General features: G+C 34.1%; 1 protein-coding gene and 2 long non-coding RNA genes across 3 annotated transcripts; 2 read left to right on the forward strand and 1 right to left on the reverse strand.

The window, feature by feature from the left end:
* Positions 1-3,720: 3,720 nt before the first annotated feature.
* Positions 3,721-4,934, reverse strand: LOC142236119 (uncharacterized). Its single transcript, XR_012721908.1, has 3 exons — positions 4,594-4,934; positions 4,165-4,528; positions 3,721-4,100 (listed from the first exon to the last, which is right to left on the reverse strand). It is a non-coding gene; the product is annotated as an uncharacterized LOC142236119 (long non-coding RNA).
* Positions 4,935-6,130: 1,196 nt separating this feature from the next.
* On the forward strand, positions 6,131-8,966 carry LOC142235258 (uncharacterized). Its single transcript, XR_012721850.1, has 7 exons — positions 6,131-6,459; positions 6,525-6,856; positions 6,921-7,252; positions 7,317-7,637; positions 7,702-8,022; positions 8,087-8,407; positions 8,472-8,966. It is a non-coding gene; the product is annotated as an uncharacterized LOC142235258 (long non-coding RNA).
* Positions 8,967-9,432: 466 nt separating this feature from the next.
* Ero1L (endoplasmic reticulum oxidoreductin-1-like protein) lies at positions 9,433-24,553 on the forward strand. The gene is made up of 6 exons (XM_075304529.1): positions 9,433-9,995; positions 10,068-10,340; positions 13,518-14,194; positions 14,283-14,436; positions 23,691-23,845; positions 23,935-24,553. The coding sequence occupies exons 1-6, from the start codon at positions 9,855-9,857 to the stop codon at positions 23,984-23,986; spliced, it is 1,452 nt and encodes a 483-aa protein (XP_075160644.1). The 5' UTR covers positions 9,433-9,854; the 3' UTR covers positions 23,987-24,553.
* Positions 24,554-27,121: the final 2,568 nt, after the last annotated feature.

The following is a 27,121-nucleotide window of genomic DNA, read 5'->3' on the forward strand; positions in this document are numbered from 1 at the left end:
ACTTTATTTCCATAGAAAATTTTGTCAAATTTTATTACTATAGAAAGTTTTGTCAAAATTTCATTTCTATAGAAAGTTTTGTCAAAAGTTTATTTCTATACAAATGTTTGTCAAAATTTTATTTCCATAGAAAATTTTGTCAAAATTTTATTTCTATAGAAAATTTTGTAATCTACCAAAACTTTATTTCCATAGAAAATTTTGTCAAATTTTATTACTATAGAAAGTTTTGTTAAAATTTCATTTCTATAGAAAGTTTTGTCAAAAGTTTATTTCTATAGAAATGTTTGTCAAAATTTTATTTCTATAAAAAATTTGTAAAAAATTTATTTCTGTAGAAAATTTTGTCAACATTTTATTTCTATACAAAATTTTGTCAAAATTTCATTTCTATACAAAATTTTGTCAACATTTTATTTCTATAGACATTTTTGTCAAAATTGTATTGCTATAGAAAATTTTGTCAACATTTTACTTCCATAGAAAATTTTGTCAACATTTTATTTCTATAGAAAATTTTGTCAAGTTTTTATTTCTATAGAAAATTTTGTCAAATTTTTATTTCTATAGAAAATTTTGTCAAACTAGATTATATACGTATTTAATCGGCCTTTTTTTGTTTAATATATACCCCGTATGGGCTAACTTACAATTTAGAAGACAGTGTTAAAAAATTTTACGATACCTTGCCATCGGCAAGTGTTATCGCAACCCAAGTAATTCGATTGTGGATGACAGCCTTTAGTAGAAGTTCCTACGCAATCCATGGTGGAGGGTACATAAGATTCGGCCTGGCCGAACTTACGGCCGTATATACTTGTTTGATTTAATATAACCACGTATGGACTTACATACAATTTAGAAGATGGTGTTAGGAGGTTTTAAGATACCTTGCCATCGGCAAGCGTTACCGCAACTTAAGTAATTTGATTGTGGATGGCAGTGTTTAGATCAAGTTTCTACGCAATCCATGATGGAGGGTACATAAGCTTCGGCCTGGCCGAACTTACGGCCGTATATACTTGTTATTGTTAAATCATGAATAATTATATAACAGGTTATTAATGTAAATGTTTACTGCCAACTCGCTCCAAACATAGAGGCTGGGGCACAACCTTTGCGACGAGTTTTATGGTTTACGACTGTTTTCGACGTTTTGGTGATTTTCATTACCAAAAAGTTTGAAACTCTAATTCCCAACAGTGAGGCGTTGTTCATACAGGCCTCGGGGAATAAACGATATATAGATTTCTAGACTGATGGCTCCAAATTGGATGGACAAGTGGCTTTAGGAGTATATTCTAAAGATCTGGAACTTCAAATAGCCAAAAGATTACCTAATCACTGTAGTGTTTTTCAGGCTGAAATATTAGCAATAGAAGAGGTGGCGAATTGGCTGAGAAGTAATGTTCCAAAATATGTTGCCATTAATATATACTCAGACAGTCAACCTGCAATAAAATCCTTGTACTCTGTGTTCCTTAACTCGAAAACGGCCATCGACTGCCGCAAATCTGTCAATGAGATGGCTGAGCAGCACAATATTCACCTATTATGGGTGCCTAGCCATAGAAACATACCCTGGAACTGCGAAGCGGATGAATTGGCAAGGCTAGGGACTACCTTACATATTCCAAGGGAACTAGAATCTGTTGGTATGTCCCTGACTACCTGCAAGCTCATACTGCGTGAGAAGGCTGTTATGATGGCAAATGTTCGATGGGAGAATTGCAAGGGTTGTAGGTTAGGTTATGTGGCAGCCCGATGTATCAGGCTCACTTAGACTATTCAGTCCATTGTGATACCACAGTGGTGAACTTCTCTCTTATCACTGAGTGCTGTCCGATTCCATGTTAAGCTCAATGACAAGGGACCTCCTTTTTATAGCCGAGTCCGAACGGCGTTCCACATTCCAGTGAATCCACTTAGAGAAGCTTTGAAACCCTCAGAAATGTCACCAGCATTACTGAGGTGGGATAATCCATCGCCGAAAAACTTTTTGGTGTTCGGTCGTAGCAGGAATCGAACCCACGACCTCGTGTATGCAAGGCGGGCATGCTAACCATTGCACCACGGTGGCAAGGGTTGTAACGACACGAAGCAAATATGACCCCATTTAAACTTAAACCGCACACTAGATATGCTAGTGTTCTCGAGACGCCAGATATCACTCCTGATATCTGCTATAACGGGTCGCTGCCTGATAGGCGATTTTGCAAAAACTATTGGTGCGAAGTATAATGACTATTCTATGAGCTGTCATGATGCGGAGGAAAAGGAATCAATAAAACACCTCTTGTGTGAGTGTCCTGCATTTTGTGTAATGCGCTTTACAGACTATCAGTTATTCCGGACGACAGTGCTCGTGTCGAATATATCCCATATATTGTGCACACTATAAGTTAAGTCTGAAGGCATAATCGATACTGCTGTATGTTTATGGGATCGATAACACTTTTAGCGATTATTTAGTCATCGCCGACATGTCGTATCGATCCGACATACTGTAAGATTCTTTACAAACACCGACATTCCGTCCGGAATAACTGCTAGTCTGTAAAGCGCATAAGGCGTAAGCAAATTTTAGGGGCATATAGCTTCAGATTACTGGCGGACCTAGAAAACGTTAACTTAAGCAGACTGCTAATGTTTTTGGAACAATCTGGTTGGTTCAACAGAAGAAAATAATCGAGAAGGTTCAGCGGTTAAAACTAGAAGTGCCCATATGTAATAGGTATTTTTAGTTAATGTGGTATCACAATGGACTGAATAGTCTAATGCGCTTTACAGACTATCAGTTATTCCGGACGACAGTGCTCGTGTCGAATATATCCCATATATTGTGCACACTATAAGTTAAGTCTGAAGGCATAATCGATACTGCTGTATGTTTATGGGATCGATAACACTTTTAGCGATTATTTAGTCATCGCCGACATGTCGTATCGATCCGACATACTGTAAGATTCTTTACAAACACCGACATTCCGTCCGGAATAACTGCTAGTCTGTAAAGCGCATAAGTGAGCCTGAAGGTTGAGTTACATACTATGCGTTAATGCGTGAGTTGATTGAAGAGTTGCATTTTCTCTTTGAAAGCAACAGTTTTGTTAGAGGGCTTCAAACTGAAAAAAATCAACCCTTCCATCAACGCACGGATTAACGCATGATATGTAATCCAACCTTGAGTCTTAATCGGGCTGCCACTTTAACCTAACCTAACCTACCATGCAAATAACTTCAAATTGATTTTATAATGGATATTTTATATCGGAACCCAATAAACACAAACGTTTGAAAAATACTAAAATTCAATAATTTTTCAAACATTTTTTCAAAGGATTAGGGTAATATTCAAGTTGAGAAATTGTTGAGAAAATCGCGTTCTCAACAAAAAACAGACATTACCCTCAACAGTAAAATTCAACACAATAGCAATAATTTCTCAATTGTAATCCTCAAATTGAAATGCATTGCTACTCAATAATTTCTCAAACAGTTTTCAATGTGAGAAAAATAAAAAACTAGCATTGTTGCGAATACTTTCAAACCACAATTTGTATGAAAGTCAATCCTAGTTCTAACTGAAAGTCAATACTAAATTTCTAGGGATTTTGTAAATTTTATTATTTTTTCGTTAACAAATATAATAATCTTAAAAATAACATTAATAATATATGAAAATAATAATATTATACCAATCAAAATGTAATTATCTTATTAAACGTATTAATAAATAAAACTATGAATACAACTTTAAATATCTTAAACATTTTTACATGTATAATTCCATTTCCTCCATAATGTTGGTGTCATTAATATGCTGGCAATTTGAAATAATTACTATCGAGGAACTTGCTGGCTTGTGTGTTAGAATAGATTCCAGCAAGAGGAAATCACAAAATATCAAACTGATGACGGGATGTAAATTGATGTAATGCACATTTTCATCCAGAAGTTCTTGATATAGGAATTGTTGCACTTTGTTTTAATTGGTTGCACTTTGTAAGTTTTCTGAAAACTTTTCTTTGTTGTTTCCTTCATCGGTTTTTCATCGGCCAACATCTTCCAAGAATATACCATTCAATGATTTTAGTTTTCTGGAAAACAATCGAGTTTTGTGATTTCCATTATGTTTTCATTTCACTTTTTATTTTGACTTACCAATTTGCATTTCTTCCAACTGACCAGGTACTTCGTGATTTCCTCAAGAACGTTGGTATTACAAAATTGTTGTTATTAAAATACTGGCAATTTTCAGAAACTTGATGGCCAGATAATTGGAATAAATTTCCAGCAATTTCAATTCACAAAATAACAAATTAAACCGATGATGCGATATAAATTAAACTATCGATGTGATGCGAATTATCATCCAGTAGTTGTTGATATGGAAAAGCATAAATACCAAGTTTTTTTGGTTGCACTTTGATTTATGGAAACTTTCTCTTCTCGATAAGCCACTACCATTTTTCATCGGTCAGCCTCTTAATGTGTCCAAGAATCAGCATCCAAATATTTTAGTTGTCTGCAAAGAGATTTGAGTTTAGTGACTTCCTTCAAGTTTTCATTTCGTGTTTTAGTTTTACTTACCAATTATTATAAGCAATTTCAATTGATTATTAAAAAATTTCCACATTTTTGTATTTCTTCCACGAACTTTGTTGTCCAAAGTAGTATTGAAAACCATGTGGTTTTTTCATTGCATTTTAGGGTAGTGTTTTGTCAAAGTTTTCTCCAATTATCTTCAACACATTTTCAAAGTTTTCGTCAACATTTTGCCAAATTGGTTGTAATTCGCAAACAATTTGAAGATGAATTGAAGATGAGCTTTTTCAAGTCAAGTTGAATTTATGTTGAAAATGATATTTACCCTCAAACTGAAGAGGTGTTGCATTTGAAAAACGCTCATCCTGTGTTTATTGGGAATGGACAAATTTATATCGGCTTAGCCGTCAAGCCGCCGCCGCCGCCACCGGAGGGAAACATTTAGTAGCCGCCGCCAGCAAAAATTGAATCTACGTTATAAGTAGGTCTGTCACCCGGAATTTTTCATTTTGAATCCCGGGATTTTTTGGGATCCCGAAAAAATAATCCAAGTTTTGTAAAATTTGTGGCTTTTTAATATTTTTATTAATAAATTGTTGTCTTCGTTCAGTATAAACGATCCTTAAGCTGAGTACTATGTTATGTTCAGTTTTCAAGCTGAAAACCAGCTTGTTTTCACGGTTACTTTTTGAAATTAATTAAACTATAAACATAAAATGGTTCCCAATCAATTCCTTAGATCTTTTCCTTTCATTATTTCACAAGACTTTATTAAAATATAATCGTCTTCATATAGATTTTTGTACTTTTAATTTAGTGTTTTGGTGAAAAATACGAACATAGTACTCAGATGTCGACTGTGAGAGATGCTTTTCATCCGCAATAAGATAAGATCTCGTATATATGATGAAACTTTTGGGTGCCTTGATATCTTTAACCCTAGACAGCTTATCGACGTCTGAGAGACGTATGCGCTTTTTAGTTTTTCACTCTCCCTCATGAAAATGAATACCGAAAATGTGATTTTTCTGTTACACAATAAATAAAAGTTTAGCCAAAAGCGTGTTTAAAAGATAAGGATTTGTATATAGAATATGTTCGACACGAGCGCTGTCGTTCGGATAAACTTATGCGCTTTACAGACTATCAGTTATTCCGGACGACAGTGCCTGTGTCGAACATATTGATAACTCATTTACCGATTATTTAGTCATCGCCGACAAGTCGTATCGATCCGACACACTGTAAGATTCTTTACAAACACAGACTTTTCGTCCGGAATAACTGATAGTCTGTAAAGCGCATAAGACATCGGCAGTTATAATTTCAAATTATCTGTCAAAAAATTTAACAGAAAGAAAAGAATTAAATATAAAAGAACATTTGTTACTACAAAGTAGGTTCTAAATCCTATTTTTCTTACATTTCATAAGGCCAGCAGAGAACTGAACTGGGTGACGCCGACGAAAACTGTATGATATTTGAGAGAAGCGCCGACAAAAACTGCATGACATTAGATAAATTTCCTCATGACTGCCACCTACTGACGCAGTTTCGCTTGACAGTTTCGTTCTCTTCCCAATAAACACAGGATGAGCGTTTTTCAAATGCAACACCTCTTCAGTTTGAGGGTAAATATCATTTTCAACATAAATTCAACTTGACTTGAAAAAGCTCATCTTCAATTCATCTTCAAATTGTTTGCGAATTACAACCAATTTGGCAAAATGTTGACGAAAACTTTGAAAATGTGTTGAAGATAATTGGAGAAAACTTTGACAAAACACTACCCTGAAATGCAACGAAAAAACCACATGGTTTTCAATACTACTTTGGACAACAAAGTTCGTGGAAGAAATACAAAAATGTGGAAATTTTTTAATAATCAATTGAAATTGCTTATAATAATTGGTAAGTAAAACTAAAACACGAAATGAAAACTTGAAGGAAGTCACTAAACTCAAATCTCTTTGCAGACAACTAAAATATTTGGATGCTGATTCTTGGACACATTAAGAGGCTGGCCGATGAAAAATGGTAGTGGCTTATCGAGAAGAGAAAGTTTCCATAAATCAAAGTGCAACCAAAAAAACTTGGTATTTATGCTTTTCCATATCAACAACTACTGGATGATCGCATCATCGGTTTAATTTGTTATTTTGTGCATTGAAATTGCTGGAAATTTATTCCAATTATCTGGCCATCAAGTTCCTGAAAATTGCCAGTATTTTAATAACAACAATTTTGTAACACCAACGTTCTTGAGGAAATCACGAAGTACGTGGTCAGTTGGAAGAAATACAAATTGGTAAGTCAAAATAAAAAGTGAAATGAAAATATAATGGAAATCACAAAACTCGATTGTTTTGCAGAAAACTAAAATCATTGAATGGTATATTCTTGGAAGATGTTGGCCGATGAAAAACCGATGAAGGAAACAACAAAGAAAAGTTTTCAGAAAACTTACAAAGTGCAACCAACTAAAACAAAGTGCAACAATTCCTATATCAAGGACTTCTGGATGAAAATGTGCATCATCGGTTTAATTTGTTATTTTGTGAATTGAAATTGCTGGAAATTTATTCCAATTATCTGGTCATCAAGTTCCTGAAAATTGCCAGTATTTTAATAACAACAATTTTGTAACACCAACATTCTTGAGGAAATCACGAAGTACGTGGTCAGTTGGAAGAAATACAAATTGGTAAGTCAAAATAAAAAGTGAAATGAAAACATAATGGAAATCACAAAACTCGATTGTTTTGCAGAAAACTAAAATCATTGAATGGTATATTCTTGGAAGATGTTGGCCGATGAAGGAAACAACAAAGAAAAGTTTTCAGAAAACTTACAAAGTGCAACCAACTAAAACAAAGTGCAACAATTCCTATATCAAGAACTTCTGGGTGAAAATGTGCATCATCGGTTTAATTTGTTATTTTGTGAATTGAAATTGCTGGAAATTTATTCCAATTATCTGGTCATCAAGTTCCTGAAAATTGCCAGTATTTTAATAACAACAATTTTGTAACACCAACATTCTTGAGGAAATCACGAAGTACGTGGTCAGTTGGAAGAAATACAAATTGGTAAGTCAAAATAAAAAGTGAAATGAAAACATAATGGAAATCACAAAACTCGATTGTTTTGCAGAAAACTAAAATCATTGAATGGTATATTCTTGGAAGATGTTGGCCGATGAAGGAAACAACAAAGAAAAGTTTTCAGAAAACTTACAAAGTGCAACCAACTAAAACAAAGTGCAACAATTCCTATATCAAGAACTTCTGGGTGAAAATGTGCATCATCGGTTTAATTTGTTATTTTGTGAATTGAAATTGCTGGAAATTTATTCCAATTATCTGGTCATCAAGTTCCTGAAAATTGCCAGTATTTTAATAACAACAATTTTGTAACACCAACATTCTTGAGGAAATCACGAAGTACGTGGTCAGTTGGAAGAAATACAAATTGGTAAGTCAAAATAAAAAGTGAAATGAAAACATAATGGAAATCACAAAACTCGATTGTTTTGCAGAAAACTAAAATCATTGAATGGTATATTCTTGGAAGATGTTGGCCGATGAAGGAAACAACAAAGAAAAGTTTTCAGAAAACTTACAAAGTGCAACCAACTAAAACAAAGTGCAACAATTCCTATATCAAGAACTTCTGGGTGAAAATGTGCATCATCGGTTTAATTTGTTATTTTGTGAATTGAAATTGCTGGAAATTTATTCCAATTATCTGGTCATCAAGTTCCTGAAAATTGCCAGTATTTTAATAACAACAATTTTGTAACACCAACATTCTTGAGGAAATCACGAAGTACGTGGTCAGTTGGAAGAAATACAAATTGGTAAGTCAAAATAAAAAGTGAAATGAAAACATAATGGAAATCACAAAACTCGATTGTTTTGCAGAAAACTAAAATCATTGAATGGTATATTCTTGGAAGATGTTGGCCGATGAAAAACCGATGAAGGAAACAACAAAGAAAAGTTTTCAGAAAACTTACAAAGTGCAACCAATTAAAACAAAGTGCAACAATTCCTATATCAAGAACTTCTGGATGAAAATGTGCATTACATCAATTTACCCGTCATCAGTTTGATATTTTGTGATTTCCTCTTGCTGGAATCTATTCTAACACACAAGCCAGCAAGATCCTCGATAGTAATTATTTCAAATTGCCAGCATATTAATGACACCAACATTATGGAGGAAATGGAATTATACATGTAAAAATGTTTAAGATATTTAAAGTTGTATTCATAGTTTTATTTATTAATACGTTTAATAAGATAATTACATTTTGATTGGTATAATATTATTATTTTCATATATTATTAATGTTATTTTTAAGATTATTATATTTGTTAACGAAAAAATAATAAAATTTACAAAATCCCTAGAAATTTAGTATTGACTTTCAGTTAGAACTAGGATTGACTTTCATACAAATTGTGGTTTGAAAGTATTCGCAACAATGCTAGTTTTTTATTTTTCTCACATTGAAAACTGTTTGAGAAATTATTGAGTAGCGATGCATTTAAATTTGAGGATTACAATTGAGAAATTATTGCTATTTTGTTGAATTTTACTGTTGAGGGTAATGTCTGTTTTTTGTTGAGAACGCGATTTTCTCAACAATTTCTCAACTTGAATATTACCCTAATTCTTTGAAAAAATGTTTGAAAAATTATTGAATTTTAGTATTTTTCAAACGTTTGTGTTTATTGGGTTGTTATCTTAATGCTCTCTGTGTACACAGTTTGTGATGCTTTCACCTGTAGTAATTTATCATGGTGTAATCCAACTCTCATGCATCAGACCGTTAACAGCTGTTAGTTGTTTTCCTTTACTTATCGCCAGTCTGGCAACATTGATCAGTAACATGAAAATAAACACGTACACACTCGAAGCAGATTTGTTTAAGTAGAATTTATTTCTACATACAAGGAATAACGCGGAAAAAATACCCAAATAAACAGAAAATGCTTTATTAAACAGTATCAGTTTCAAATATAAAAAGTTATAGAGCATAAACGAATCGTACGCACTTCAAAAACACTGACGTGGGTTCAAACGGAATAGTTTGCGTATTATTGCGGGGGGGCAGGAAAGCGGTGGTGACAACGTCCGTCTCATATAAGAGCTTGTCTTTTTCTATTTGTTTCCATACTTTCTTTTTGTGTGGCGTCAATCTCGGTCGTGGGCCAATGTTTTGGTCAAGGACAAATGTGTTAGATTTGAACTTAAGACGGTAGTGGATACAATACAAAAGGTAGTGTCTCATAAGAGTCATGTCTCTGTGGCATTATTTGTGGAATAAAGCACCACTTTTTGTGGTGTTGCTGCTGGTTTGTTTATATGGAACTCAGCTGTCTTGTGGCTATTTTGCTTCCTACGATACGGCAGAGACTCATAAGAATTGCTTCTGTGAGGTAATTGTTGGTTCATTGAAGAGTTTGGCGCCCAGCAAATATGTATATTCATATAAAATTTTGAAATTTCAGCTGGAAGGATCTATAAACGATTGCGGTTGTGAGGTGGATACTGTAGACCACTTCAATAATATAAAAATCTATCCCCGCCTAAAAAGTTTACTTGTTAAAAACTATTTTCGTTTTTTCAAAGTTAATTTACATCAGCAGTGCCCTTTTTGGGCCGATGACAGTAAATGTGCTATGCGATTCTGTCAAGTGCAGAATTGTGAAGAACAGACAATACCACCGGGACTAAAGGAAGATGCAGATTATCATCATTATATGAAAGCGGCAGCTTATAAGGTAAGTTTAACAACTGTTGGTGGTGGGCATAATAAAGATCAACACATAGTTTATGATTTCATTATCTCGCATGTGTCGTCATCATCAGACATTACAATGTTAGATAGAAATTTGCTTGGATTTTGTCGGAGTTTCCACTAAATTGCAAAAGTATTCTACTATTCTAGTTTTATCAAATCTTATCAAATCATGGACGACAAAGATCCAAGGCATTGATTGCGAAAAATACAACATTTCGAAATTCATTGATTCAAACATTTGCGGTGAAAACAAGCTGGTGTAGAAACCGAAAATAGTATCCACTTTAAGATCTGATTTTCGTTAAATTGTGGAAAAAGGGGCGTACACAAATATTAACTTTGTTTACAAAGTACACGTATACCTCTTTCAAAATCAGTATATCTGTATGTCACTGAATGTTAGCTTGGTGGCTTAAGTTTATTTTAATATATCTTGATTTATATATTTTTCCATCGAATGTATAAATAATTACCTATGCCTGTTGCTATTTATTATTATCTTTTGGGTATTATTTTCCCATCTATATACTTATACGCTTGTATTTTGGTTTGGTATTTTTCTTGGGTTTTTTTACTTGCAATTGAAGTACTTTTCATTCGTTTTTGTTATCAATTGTTATTTATCTATTGAAATATACACAGTATTTGATTGATTTTTATGCTATAGAAAATTCAGTAGTAGACTTTTTTATTATCATTTATAAAAAGTGTGGCAATACAGTGATTGAAACACGAAATAATCAAAGAAAGTTATCTAGTAGACCTAAAATGTATTCACAACAGTGTTTTGAATTTGGCCTATTGTTTTATATATATTTGTTGTCTTGATTTTATGCATGGCAATACAAAATGGTGGGACATTCATGGTTGGGTTGGGTAGAGTGGTAATTACATATAGCCTAAGAAAACCAAGTTCATTATTAAACCATCCATGGTTAATGGTCTCTAATCATTCTTTATTCTATTTAAACGCTATGATAAGGACATATTCGTTAGTAGGCAATTTTCTGCTTTGCCTTTTGATAGAACTGCAAATAATGAGCTAAAAAAGGGTAACACGCTACTGTTTGCTGTAATAACAATCTTTGTCTGCTACTTTCTCAATTCGATTACACTAAGACATGTAAAACATGCGATTGCGAATATTGTAACATGGGGAATTAATAATTTGTCCGGCATTTGGATATTTCTCAAATTAAGGCATACGCAAAAAATGTTTTCTAATCGCATTTAAAAACGTCTAAAGATATTAAAATTCAGAAATAAAAAAGTTTTTGTTCTTTTTTCTCATTTTTCTTCTTTTATGTTAGTCTTTATTTTCTTTAGTCCTTAAAAATAATTTACGTAATAATTTTCTATGAGTTGGGTCGAGTCCGAATGACATATTGTACTTTGTGCGAAACACCTTAAAAATGCTTTAACACATTCAGCAATATAACCAGCATTACTGACCAAAGACAAATCAAAGTTAAAAACGTTTTGGTATTTGGTCGAAATTGCAATACAAAAGAAAATAAACAAATCATTCAGCGTTGAGAAAAAAAATTATTTGCTAAACATAATAATTGATTGATCGTTGGCACTAAACTCATTCTAAAAGTTCTGGCAATATAGTTTATGCTCTCTCTTTATGTGTGCCAATTTATGTTGTCTTTTTAGAGTTTGACGGTTTTTCTTAGAATACCCACAGTCGTATACTATCGACGATTCGAATAAGTGTTGAAATCAATCATTTACGCAAGTAAACTATTTTTTCCAGTGCCACCCCACCCCGTCCGATTTCGAACCTTTTTTCCTTTCCTGTTTTCCTTTTTTGACAGTGGCGACGAATTTTTTTCAATTTCTATTAAATATTTGGCCACCGTCGGTTGTGAAATTTTTAGTTTTTTTAGAAGTCTCTACATTCTCAATGTGTGTCCTTTTAGGTCACGTTCACTGAAGACTTCAAGAAATAATTCGTAAAGCTATTGAGGAAAATTTTCATGAAAAGGATATGGTTCTGATAGGTTTTGGTTAGGTAATATGGTTCTGTATGGGTAACCGTGGTGGCCATTTGGTAGATATTGCTTGTCATTGAGCTAAACATAGAATCGAGTAGCACTCAATTATAAGGGGGAGACACGCATCACTGTATATCCGATTTATAGTGATGGTACCAAAAAGAAAAAAAAATGAAAATACTTTTTTTTTGCAACATAAGTTACGAAAGAAGTTACTACTGTGCGGGGTTGTAATTGTCCTTTTCCCATTAATTTTTTTCTATTACGAATAAAATTACACCTTTTTCAGTTCGTATGAAACATTTTCAATTTCATATGGAAAAAGTTGTAATTCACACCGTATAGAAAATATTCAGCTTTGACACATCGAAACATTGTTTTCCTATCTCTCTTATAACTCCGATATGACCCAAGTGCTATACCCAACTACCTAATGAAATAAGAACTTTTAGGGTCAAGTCTCAAGCAGATATTTTATTTTTTCGATCCAACAGACATATATATGGAGGTATAGACGAACGTTACTAGATTGACGCAGAATTTTTCCCATGACCAGGATTATGAATACTTTCTGCCGTCTGAACCAATTTGGACCGAGCAAAAATTTAATCTTGATGCTGGTTGACCAAGACTTTTCTATGGGTGCGAACAAATTTGAGGGGAGAGCCAGAACCCCGGCTAGATACATTTCTCGGTTAAACAACGAAAATCGGTTACATTCCCAAATCTTAAATCGTATACTACTTGCAGCAATAGAGTTTCATTGAACCCTGTTGATAAAATTTCAAATTAAATAGAGATTGTGTCACATTTTCAAAACACCTACTTTTCTTTGTCGATCTGCATGCAATATGGTATGACTATAGGCTTTGTTCTGTCATTTATTCATTTGCTTTAACAACACTTTTTTATTGTTTATAAAAAAACATTTGTGTAAATATAAATTAATTATGGAGTAAATTGTATTTGTGCCAATTATGCAATTTAAATAACGTACAACAAAAAAAAGTATTTTAACGTGAAGTATGCACTAAAAATACATTGCACGCTTTCATTTATACTACACAAGAACATTATACAATCAGCTCACAAATTAAAATATCCTCAACTTCTAAAGTGTCGTAAACATATGTAAATTTACTATCGATTTATTTTAGTATTCCTCCGATGCCCAGGATCCGGAATGTTCCGATGCCAATGATTTTAATAGTATATTAGGTTTCATCGATACCAGCATAAGCGATCAAGCCCACAAAGAATTTGAACTTTGGGCAAAACATGACGAAGCCGAAGAAGACTTTTGTATTATCGATGAAAAAGAAGAAGGTAGCCAATATGTGGACTTACTACTCAATCCCGAGCGTTATACTGGCTATAAAGGCGACTCAGCACATAGAGTGTGGAAAAGTATATATTTGGAAAACTGTTTTGGAGTCCAAAATAAAAGTAATACGTTTACGGAGTATTTGGCCCAAATGGATTTACACAAATTGTGTTTGGAACAACGTGCCTTTTATCGCATAATATCCGGTCTACACACTAGCATCAACATACATTTATGCTCCAAGTATTTACTATCGGAAACTAAAGATTTCCTAGCCCCTCAAGGGATATGGGGACCAAATGTTGAAGAATTTAAGCGAAGATTTAGTCCGGAAACAACGAATGGTGAGGGACCACATTGGTTGAGGAATTTGTATTTTATCTATTTGGTTGAACTGAGGGCTCTAGCGAAAGCAGCCCCTTATCTGAGAAGGGAAGAATACTATACGGGTATTGTGGAAGAAGATCAGGAAACAAAAATGGCAATACATGATTTATTGTCAGTTATTGAGTAAGTAGCCTCAATAAATGAGATACAGACCAAAATGTTTATTTTGTTTATGAATTTGTGAAAAATGCAATATTCTTTTGTTTTTCAGATCATTTCCCAATCACTTTGATGAAAATGCTCTATTTTCTGGCAGTTTGCAGGGCATACGCTTTAAATATGAATTTAAAGAGAAATTCAGAAACATTTCTCGTATAATGGATTGTGTTGGTTGTGACAAATGTAAATTATGGGGCAAGCTACAGGTAGGTAAACTTATCAAAGGCTTTAGAAATACCGTGCTTATAATTTATCGAAGACATTAAAAATTTTATGAATACTTACGTGTGGTCATTGATACACCTTCATATTATTGTCCATCCTCTTTAAAATATCTAGTAATTTGTTGAATGGGCACTCGTATTCCTATTGTCGCATACACCACAGCATTTTTATAGCCTCCACCATAGGATAGAGTATAAAATAAAATAATAATTATACATTTTTGACCTTATGAGGTATATATAAGGGGCGTGTACTTGTTGATACATACTAACAACTTTTAGTTAACTTCATTTAAAGACATACAATAAAAGTGATTCCAAGTTTTATACAAAATTCAGTATCATAAAATTTTAAGAAAACAAAAAAAAAAATAGCGATATATAAGATGTGTGTATTATCTTAACAGGATGGCTGATAAGTCCCCGGTCTAACAAAGAAAAACACACTTTTTTGTCAAAATTCGTTTTTTTATTATTCAACATAGTTCCCTTCAAGAGCGATACAACGATTATAACGACCTTCCAATTTTTTGTTGTTGTTGTTGTAACAGTTTATTGTGATTTCATCCATTTTTATGTTATACGCTTTGGTACTTCAGCTTGTGGCCAGATCGAGGAACTCTGCGACTAAGGTGGGGTGCGTCCAGAGTGACCTGGCGGTAAGTTTAGCTGGGCAAGAGAAAAGATGGCGTGTGTCGTGTGGCCCTTGGTTGCAAATTGGACATACGTCAGCTACGCTGCTATCAATCACTGATAAATAGGAATTGAGGCGACTGCACTTGCCTGATCTTAACTGGGCTAAAACTACCCTAGTCTGCCGTGGGAGGTCTCTTTCCTCCGGTGCTATAGGCGGTGGACGGACTCCGAGAAGAGGATTAACCTTGTAGCTTCTCACCGCTTCAGCTACAGTATCCTCATGAATCCTGTTCAAACCTGCCTGGTACGCTGCTTGATCTAGAGGTTCTCTTTTGTAGCGCTGGATCTCGCGCTCTAGATTATGTATATCAACCCTTACGTTCCTGGGTGGTGGTTGTGCATCCATGAGATGGTGGTTTGGATGATTACTGCGATAACAACCCAGGAGATACTGCTTTGACAACATGTAGTTGTGTCTTCGCACAGGGATGATCTTTGTCTCCACATAAAGGTGATCCAGGGGTGTGCTGCGGAGACACCCAGTCGCAGTTCTAAGGGCAGCGTTCTGACAGGTTTGTTTGTTATTCCACTGCGTATCACTAGTCTGCGGTGTCCACACTGGCGCTGCATAGTTTACCACTGACCGGCCAATTGCCTTATAGGTAGCTAACAAGGTTTCTTTGTCCGCACCCCAAGTACTGCCGGCAAGTGACTTGAGGACCTTGTTTCTACCACGGAGCTTATTACAAATTGCAGTGGCATGGGCAGACGACCTGAAAAGGCTGTCGAATGTGACCCCAAGAATCTTGGGGTAATTTGTGGTCGGAATTATTTCGCCATCGACACTAATATTCAACTGCCTGCGCACTTCTGCCGTCCATGTTGTGAATAGTGTGGCTGAGGATTTGGTGGGGGATATCCTCAAGTTTCTCGCAGTGAAATAACTGGTAAGATTAGCTAAGTAGACATTTAAACGATCGCAGATGTCATTAACATTGGGCCCAGATGCCAAGATTGTACAGTCATCCGCATATGATACAATCTCGACGCCGTCAGGAGGGGGTGGAATCGAGGACAGGTAGAGGTTAAACAGTGCCGGAGATATCACCCCACTCTGGGGAACTCCCTGTTTAACTCTACGGGGTTTTGACTTTTTGTCCTTGAATTACACGTACGACTGGCGTCCACACATATAATTCAGCACCCAACGTTTCACTCTTGCCGGTAGGGACGTATTCTCGATGTCCTCAAATAATTTGGCATGGTTGATCGTATCGAATGCTTTCGATAGGTCAAGTGCCACGAGAACCGTCCTATGACACGGCCTGGGCTGATTAAGTCCCTTATTGATATGTGTCGAAATGGCATGTAAGGCTGTCATCGTACTGTGTACCTTACGGAATCCATGTTGATGGTGGGCAGCTGGAAAATTCTCCACAAGGCTAGGGAGGAGTAGTGCCTAAATATTTTGATACCATACCCAATTTGTTGATACCATTTTGGTAGTACTCCTTCGGTTTTGCCTCAAAATAGGCCTTAGTTTCGGCGATCACTTCTTCATTCCAGCCAAATTTTTCCCCTGCGAGCATCCTTTTGAGGTCTGAGAATAAGAAAAAGTCGCTGGGGGACAGATCTGGAGAATACGGTGGGCGGGGAAGCAATTCGAAGCCCAATTCATGAATTTTTGCCATCGTTCTCAATGACTTGTGGCACGGTGCGTTGTCTTGGTGGAACAACACTTTTTTCTTCTTCATATGGGGCCGTTTTGCCGCGATTTCGTCCTTCAAACGCTCCAATAACGCCATATAATAGTCACTGTTGATGGTTTTTCCCTTCTCAAGATAATCAATAAAAATTATTCCATGCGCATCCCAAAAAACAGAGGCCATTACTTTGCCAGCGGACTTTTGAGTCTTTCCACGCTTCGGAGACGGTTCACCGGTCGCTGTCCACTCAGCCGACTGTCGATTGGACTCAGGAGTGTTGTGATTGAGCCATGTTTCATCCATTGTCACATATCGACAGAAAAACTCGGGTGTATTACGAGTTAACAGCTGCAAACACCGCTTAGAATCATCAACACGTTGTTGTTTTTGGTTAAATGTGAGCTCGCGCGGCACAGAGCTTCCGCATATCCAAATATTGATGAATGATATGACCAACACGTTCCTTTGATATCTTTAAGACCTCTGCTATCTCGATCAACTTCATTTTACGGTCATTCAAAATCATTCAAAATCATGGATTTTTTTGATGTTTTCATCGGTAATCACCTCTTTCGGGCGTCCACTGCGTTCACCGTCCTCCGTGCTCATTTCACCACGCTTGAATTTTGCATATCCAATCAATTATTGTTGATTTCCCTGGGGCAGAGTCCGGAAACTCATTATCAAGCCAAGTTTTTGCTTCCACCGTATTTTTTCCGTTCAGAAAACAGTATTTTATCAAAACACGAAATTCCTTTGCTTCACAAAAGACGCTCTATCTCACAAACTAATTGACTTACAGACGTCAAATTTTGACACGAATCATTTGAAAGTTGGTACTATATAAAAATAATATGCATTTAATACTAGCGACGCCATCTATGTGTTAGACCGGGGACTTATCAGCCAACCTGTTATATATCGTTAAAGTGAACTTTTCTATCAGAAGAATGAACTACCTCGTGCGAAAATTGAACTGAATAGTATTCCATTTTTTTTTAGAGATTTCCATAATGCGTTGTTAAAATCAGGGCTGTGGAGTCGAGTCAATTTTGCTCGACTCCGACTCCAGCATTTTTTATTAGCCTCCAGGTGGTGTACCTTAATCTCATTTTAACAGTATTCCAATTGTAATTTTAAGTTGTAGTGTGACAAAAATAGACCGATAAAAGTATTCTATTTTGCCATATGTGTTTATATGTCCAAAAGAACTCTAATTTTAATTTTTGGTATGACTCGACGACAAATCTCAGCATTTTAGGAATGTAAAGAACTCTACATTTTAATGTCAGGCCAATAAATTAAAATACGACACAAGACTATATAGAGACCACATCAAAATATGGGTAGATAACAACAATCTCCAGAATATGAATTTATAAAAACACAAAATTTCAAAAAATAATTAGGTATGTTTAAGAAGTAAATTCCTGGTATTGGTCTATATAGGCATTTTATAAAAAATAAATCTATATAAAAAAGCAAAATACACAAAAATCAAAATGCCGGGCTAATCAGATAGAAAGTTTAGATGTAAAAAAATGCAATGTGTCGGATATATAAAACAAACATAAACTGCCATAAATTAGGACGGGATTTTAAATAAGCACTACTATACAACAGATGACAGGAATAGCTGGACAGTTACGAATATTGTTTCAATAGAAGTAAAATGGTGAAACATCGATTTATTAATGGTCTATCCGTTATGGACATTAGAGGCCATTAATTTAATGTAAAGAATTTCGTGTGCCATTGATGAAACAAACTTTCTCCCAAAAGACCGCCTCAGATGGCACGTTGGCAGATGTTTAATTTAAAATTACACCTTCCCAGGACATCGGGTGTATATGGAGATTTCTCAAGTAATTTTCACCATGTACAAAATCTGGGCCGACGGGAAATTTTCGCATTTATTTATGGATCTCAAATAACTCAAAATTTCTGACAAATCTTATGAAACTTTTAGACTGGGAAACTTTTCTTAAAACTTATCGGAGATGGGTTTATATGTAGGTGCTATATCACAAAATTGTTCGGTATGACCCATCTTCGAACTCAACATGCCTGCCAAAAATTCATAACGTTAGGTTCTACTGCTATATTGCCTTAAAATTGTAACTTTATCAAGAGTACCCAGCAAAAAAAACGTCGCTAAAAAAGTAATGAAAAATGTTCTTTTTGGATCCGGAAGTGGTGCAAAATTGACGCAGAAGCGATGAATTTAACATGGGCTTGTCATAGGTCGGAGGTCCTCCATTTCAACAGTCGTTGCACTGAATTTGCATCACTTTTATAGGTGTGATCCGAATTCAATGTTTTGGATGTAAATTAAAAATTCCGTGATATTTTGTCAAATAAATAATGTTTATAATTTTTAATGGATTCTGTTGGAAACGTTTGACCTCAAATATTTTTAAAAATGCACTATTTTTTCTGATTGGATTTAGCATTTTTTCGACAAAATTTAAATGGTTTGTACCATTTTATGAATTCTTACTCTGTTTTTAACCTATTTGAAACAAAAAAGTTAAAATTACCCATTAAAAATATGAAAAAACCAAGTTATAAAAATTGAATTAAAAGAACTTCTTGGGTAGTTAAAATAAAGAACATCATTGGGAGTGCATCTTCTGGAAGTGCTTTTAAAGTTGTGCCTTTGGAAGAACTTCCAAATTTTTTTGCTGGTAATATATAGGGTTAAAAATCGATAGTTTAATATGTTAAAAATAGACTATACAATTGATCAATTCAGCCCATATTCTAGTAAAACCTACTTTTTATATCAGCGTGAAATTTCACCCATATAAATACACTTTGAATGGCCTGAAATCCAGTACTTCGTTATTCGTTGTTCGATTAAAAACCACAATCGAATCTAATTTATCGATATATATTTTTTTGTTACAAAGATATGAAGTGTTTTTCAAATTTTGTTTCTCCGGAGTCGGAGTCGAGCAAAATTTATACGACTCCGGCACCGACTCCAGCAAAATCTTCAGACTCCGACTCCACAGCCCTGGTTAAAATAACGAAAATTTATCGAAATTTTTAAAATTTCAACTATCATTCACGACGCTTCTTCTAATAAAAGTGGAACTGAAGTAAAAGTAAAGAAATAAATTATTGGCACCAAACCATTACCATAAGATTACAGGCGTAGGAAGGCCTCTCGGGAGGGGGCTTAGACCCACCCAGAAAAATTTTAAACCCTCCCCCCAGAATTTGAAAACCTATCAATCGAATTACTTGGGTTGTGGTAGCAGTTGCCGATGTTAATATATAGTTTTATTTCTTAACATTATCTTCTAAACTGTAAGTTAGTTTTTTTTATTATAAGTAAATGTTTGAAGTCTGATATTTATGAAATAAAGCTGAGGTTGAACTTGAAAGTAGTAAATGATATTAAAACTATTTTTTCGTAAATGAATATCTTAATAATGCGGAAAAAACGTCGCCCAAAAATTAGTGAAAAAGTTCTTTTTGGGACCGGAAGTGGTGCGAAATTGGTAGAGAAGCGATGAAAGTAATATAAACTTGTCATAGGACGGATGTCCACCATTTCAGCAGCCGTTGCACTGAATTTGCATCACTTCTTAATGTGGGATCCGAATTCAGTGTTTTAAATGTGAATTAAAAATGTTTGTGATTTTTTTCTCAAACAAATAATTGTTATAATTTTTTATGAAATTTAATGCATTCTAATGCTTTTTGAGGCAAAATTTTAATAAATTGTACCAATTTAGTAATTCTTACTCTTTTTATACCCTTCACCACTACTGTGGTACAGGGTATAATAAGTTTGTGCATTTGTATGTAACGCCAAGAAGGAAAAGTCTGAGACCCATCGTTTAGTATACCGATCGTCTTAAAATTAAATTCTGAGTCGATTTAGCGATGTCCGTCTGACTGTCTGTCCGTCTGTCTGTCTGTTGATGTATTTTTGTGTGCAAAGTACAGCTCGCAGTTTTAGTCCGATTGTCCTAAAATTTGGTATAGGGTCTGTTTCGGCTCAAAGACGATCCCTATTGATTTTGGAAAAAATCGGTTCAGATTTAGATATAGCTGCCATATATATTTTTCACCGATCTGGTCATAATTGGCGTGTATATCAATCGATCTTCCTCAAATTCCGTACATCCGAATATTTTATGAGTCTCGAAAATATATCAGCCAAATCGGTTCAGATTTAGATATAGCTCCCATATATAGCTTTCGCCCGATTTACACTCATTTGCCCATAGAGGCCAATTTTTTGCTCCGATTTAGTTGAAATTTTGCACAGGGAGTATAATTAGCATTGTAGATATGCGTGCCAAATTTGGTTGAAATCGGTTCAGATTTAGATATAGCTTCCATATATAGCTTTCGCCCGATTTACACTCATTTGCCCACAGAGGCCTATTTTTTGCTCCGATTTAGTTGAAATTTTGCAGAGGGAGTAGAATTAACATTGTAGCTATGCGTGTCACATTTGGTTGAAATCGGTTCAGATTTAGATATAGCTCCCATATATAGCTTTCGCCCGATTTACACTCAAATGACCACAGAGGCCAATTTTTTGCTCCGATTTAGTTAAAATTTTGCACAGGGAGTATAATTAGCATTGTAGCTATGCGTGCCAAATTTGGTTGAAATCGGTTCAGATTTAGATATAGCTCCCATATATAGCTTTCGCCCGATTTACACTCATATGACCACAGAGGCCAATTTTTAACTCCGATTTAGTTGAAATTTTGCACAGGGAGTAGAATTAGCATTGTAGCTATACGTGCCAAATTTGGTTGAAATCGGTTCAGATTTAGATATATCTCCCTTATAAAGCTTTCGCCCGATATATCTCCCATATATAGCTTTCGCCCGATTTACACTCATATGACCACAGAGGCCAATTTTTAACTCCGATTTAGTTGAAATTTTGCACAGAGAGTAAAATTAGCATTGTAGCTATACGTGCCAAATTTGGTTGAAATCGGTTCAGATTTAGATATAGCTCACATTTATATGTTTTACTGATTTCGACAAAAATGGTCAAAATACCAACATTTTCCTTGTAAAATCGCCACTGCTTAGTCGAAAAGTTGTAAAAATGACTCTAATTTTCCTAAACTTCTAATACATATATATCGAGCGATAAATCATAAATAAACTTTTGCGAAGTTTCCTTAAAATTGCTTCAGATTTAAATGTTTCCCATATTTTTTTACTAAAATTGTGTTCCACCCTAGTGCATTAGCCAATTTAAATTTTGAGTCTATATATTTTGTAGAAGTCTATCAAATTCTGTCCAAATCGAGTGATATTTAATGTATGTATTTGGGATAAACCTTTATATATAGCCCCAACACATTTGACGGATGTGATATGGTATCGAAAATTTAGATCTACAAAGTGGTGCAGGGTATAATATAGTCGGCCCCGCCCGACTTTAGACTTTCCTTACTTGTTTTAAATTGAATTAAAAAATCTTTCTATGTGGTTAAAATAATTAACTTCTTTGTAAGGACATTTTGGGAAGTGCTCCACATTTTTTTTTGGTAGCAAAAAGTGTGGAACTACTTTTAGTCGCTTTATTATAAATTAATTGTCTAGTTATTTTGATGTCTGATTTTTTATTCATTTTTAAAATGAAATATTAATTGAGCCTATAAGTTCTGTCTATAAATTTGTAGCTAGAGGGGCTATAGCCACACTCTCCCCCCAGAAAATTGTCTAGCTACGCTAATGGGTAAGATTTCAAAAAAAAAAAAAAATTAAACCTTCGTAAGCGTTTAAAAATAAGATTTGGTACACATGTCTCCACAAGTGCTCGCCACTTTAGATTCCATATCATAGTAAAATTCTAAGATGATATATCAATGTCAAATAGGTTGACTGCGTTTTGGTCCTCAAAGTTGAATAAAAAAAAATCCTCGTTTTCAATAATACAAGAAAGACTTCGGCAATATAGTGTAGTAATTGAAATTGGCATATCGTCCAATATATGGAAATGTTGAGGGAGTGGACATCCTAAAAAAGCTATCCCCTCAATTTTGGTTAATGTTTTTATCTTTCCATAATACCAAAAAAAAGAAAATGTCATAAATTGGACATTTTTATTAGCCTGCTACCTTTGCTCTCATAAACTGTCTTAATAAATTGTATCATATTATATGATGGTCATAGCACAATATTGTGCCGTAGGTGATATTTCTCCTAGCAGCTATGCGAAAAGCAATCATCTCACAGGAAAATAGAGGGTAGAAGAAGACAAGGATTGCTAGAAAGGTTCATAATTAATTGACAAAATTACTGGCAAACCCATACGCATTTTTAGTTATTATTTTGAAATTTAAGCAATTTACACACGCAAATGTCCCGTGTGTCTGCCATGTATATCGCTGTTATGACTCATTAAAGATCTTTGGTGGGTATACAAGAGAAAAGTAAATTTTCGACTTTTGTATCCCTATCGGCATTGTGTGCAATCTGTAATCAACATTACTATGCAATTTGCATCAAAAGTGTGATTTATGATACAAATATTTACATAAATAAATAAATAAATAAATAAACTAAAATTGGTCTGTAATTTTGGGGAGATTTCGCAATATTTCACCATTGGAAAACTTCTCTGAAATTAGTGTCTTATGTTGCATAGCACGCTGTTCAGAGTCAGCTAAAGAAGTAATATAAGAGAATTTTGAAAATCAGATTGAAACTTTATTATAATACTTTATTATAATGCAAAAATTAATTGAAAAATGCTAGCTTTTGTGAAATGCATCACCATCAAATAGCGTAGAACTGGAGAATTCAATCTATATATTTATATTTAATAATGTTTTTGTTTGTTTTTTTTTTTTTTTTAATACATTTGACAATGCTATAAATGTTCACTATTATATATTTCAGACTAGGGGTTTGGGAACAGCTTTAAAAATATTATATTCTGAAAAATTGAATATGGCCACCGAAAGCGGATTATGGGATAAACCCCACATAGAAGTCGATCCCATTTTCCGTTTGAAACGAAGTGAAATAGTTGCATTGTTCAATGCATTTGGAAGGTCTGTACACAAAATTAAAATAATTGTATTTTTTTTTAAATTCCCATTGACCTGTTATTAATGTTTCAATTTATGTTTTTTTCTTTCAGACTTTCTAATAGTATTTATGAAATGGAAAATTTTAGAAAATCTCTTAGATAATAAGAGTCCTAATACAAAGGCAACCATGGATTTTTTGAAAATCATTTCCTTAGGCATAGTCTACTTAAATCTTATGATCATTGTTAGAACATACTTTATTAGTAAATTTTACCTATGTTTTTTTTTTTTTGCCCATCCCCTTCCACATGCAAAACCAATTATTATCATATTTATAATTTTGTTAATTGTTATAGATTATATTTTATAATTGCATATACATATATACGAAAATGTGTACCTCCATAAATGAAATACATCCGTCTATTATTTTATTAGAATGCCCAAAGAGCTAACATACTTATATGGTTTCTCCACCATCTCCATGTTATAAAACCCCATCATTTTTGTTTGATCCTTATGACTTCTTTGTCCCATGATATTCCTTTTTCACATTTTCTACTTATAGAAAATATTAAATTATACACAATAACTTAAGTTAGAAATTAAGCATATTTATTTGTATATTTGAAAGAATACTATAAGGAAAGTATGTCGTATTGTTTGTATGTATTAATGATATTAAATATGCAGGTGCAATTTTAAAATAAAAGTGTAGAACATTTACAATGCCAAACGTCTTTATATTTATCATCAACACATTTTTCATCTTACATATCCAAGTTGTATATTAGCTAAGGATATGTTAGTCTTTTGTTGAATCAAGCTAATTAACAGCTTAATTAAACTCTTGCTTATATAAGTTATGTTTAAACTCGCGTTAAGTTTCAGATTTATAGCTGAAAATTCTCTTATTTAGTAAACTAATTTTCTTATTTAGTAAACTAAACTATGAGTGTTAGAACGAAAAAGACGTTAATTCGTGCTCACCCCTAGAAAATTCCATTGAAATTTTGAAAAAAAATGAAAATTGTGTGCGAAAAACTTATTTTTCTTCATCATCACTCCCAAAAACTCGAAGATTTCGGCCAAATCCTGAAAAATGTTATATTAAAAAACCTTAGAACAATTAAGAGTTTTCCGCTCTAGGGCACGTCCTTTGGCTCTAGGACGCATATATACTGAGATATGGCCAAAATAAGTTTTTATTTTATTTATTTATATATTTACAATCATAATGAATTATGAAAATAAACAGGTAATATAGGTGCTAACAACATAGGTTTTCGAATTAAAGTCCTTTTCGCTCTAGGACGCTTAGTTTAGGAGATATGAGAAAAAGAAGTTTTTCATATAAAAATTTCAATTTTTTTAGGTTTTGGGTGGATTTTTCATTTTTTCGGGGTGGTCACGAATTAAAGTCCTTTTCGCTCTAGGACGCTTAGTTTAGGAGATATGGGCAAAAGAAGTTTTTCATATAAAAATTTCAACATTTTTAGGATTTGGGTGGTTTTTAAAATTTTTGGGGGTGGTCACGAATTAAAGTCGTTTTCGCTCTAGGACACTTAGTTTAGGAGATATGGTCTAAAGACGTTTTTCATATAAAAATTTACTTTTTTTTGGAATTGGGTGGATTTTTCAAATTTTTGAATTATCGTTCTTTTCGCTATAGGACGCATATTTAAGAAGATATGGTCAAAAGAAGTTTTTTATATAAAAATTTCAATTTTTATACCCTAAACCACATAGGTCAGGGTATAATAAGTTTGATCGGCCAAAAAATGTGCCTACCAGAAATATTGATTTTAGACCCCATAAAATATATATCGATCGACTCAGAATCACCTCCTGAGTCGATCTAGCGCTTGGTGTCCGTCCGTCCGTCCGTCTGTGCATGTATTTGTTGTTCTCAGGATTCCGGTCGCAATTATTAACCGATTTTGATGAAATTTGGTACAGGGAGTTTTTTGGGCACAAGGACGAACGCTATTGAATTTGGAAGAAATCGGATCAAATTTAGATATAGTTCCCATATATATGTATCGCCCGATTTCGACAAATGGGGTCACGTTGCGCGTTTTTTCAAACGGATCGTCACCAAATTTTGCAAAAGGTAATCTTTTCCATCGCCCTTCAAGTCTGCAAAATTTCATCGAAATCGGTTCAGATTTAGATATAGCTCTCATATAAATGTATCGCCCGATTTTCCCAAATTTGGCCACAAAACCTTTATTTATCAACCGATCTTACTTAAAGTTGGCTAAATATAATCTTCTATAGCACTAACTATATGTGCAAAAAATCATCGAAATCGGTGCAGATTTAGCTATAGCTCCCATATATATGTACCGCCCGATTTATCTAAATTTGGCCATAAAACCCTTATTTATCAACCGATCTTACCCAAATTTGGCTAAATGTAGTCTTCTATAGCAATAACAATATGTGCAAAATTTCATCGAAATCGGTTCAGATTTAGATATAGCTACCATATATATGTATAGCCCGATTTTCCCGAATTTGGCCATAGAACCCTTATTTATTAACCGATCTTACTAAAAGTTGGCTAGATCCAGTCCTCTATAGTACTAACTATATGTGCAAAATTTCATCGAAATCGGTTCACATGTAGATATAGCTCCCATATATGTATCACCCGATTTTGAAAAATTCGCCCCTAATAACCTTATGTTTGACCATACTGGCCTCATTTCTTAACTGATCTTACTCAAATCTTGCACGAGGTAACCTTTTGTGGTATTAATGAAACCCGCAAAATATTATGCAAATTGGTTCAGATTTAGATATAGCTTCCATATATATGCATCGCTCGATTTTCCCAAATTTGGCCATAGTACTCTTATTTATTAACCAATGTTACTCAAATTTCAAATTTTGATGTACCAGCCGATCGTACTTATACGTACTTGTAGCTCTTACATAAGACTATTGCTCGATTTTTACAAATTTGTATTTATTACCCACACAAATTTAACGATTTTCTCTTTTTTAATAATGGGCTCAATATTAGTGGCATACTAACTCTGTGGGTGCAATATCAACACAGCCAGTGTTGCTAGAAGTAGGGGAAATTCCCTATATGTAGGGTTTTTCTAATATTTAGTGTCTTGTAGGGACGTAGGGCCACAATGTAGGACATTTGCGCTCAACACAATTTGTAATAATTTTTACATTTTGGTGGCTCTAGAGGAGGAAATTAGAAGCCGGCAAGGCTTGATCTTTAACATTATGTGGTAAGCTTTATTCCTGTAGAGAATTTTGTCAACATTTTATTTC

The sequence above is a fragment of the Haematobia irritans genome, chromosome 4 (assembly GCF_050003625.1).
Source record: "Haematobia irritans isolate KBUSLIRL chromosome 4, ASM5000362v1, whole genome shotgun sequence".
Lineage (NCBI taxonomy): Eukaryota > Metazoa > Arthropoda > Insecta > Diptera > Muscidae > Haematobia > Haematobia irritans.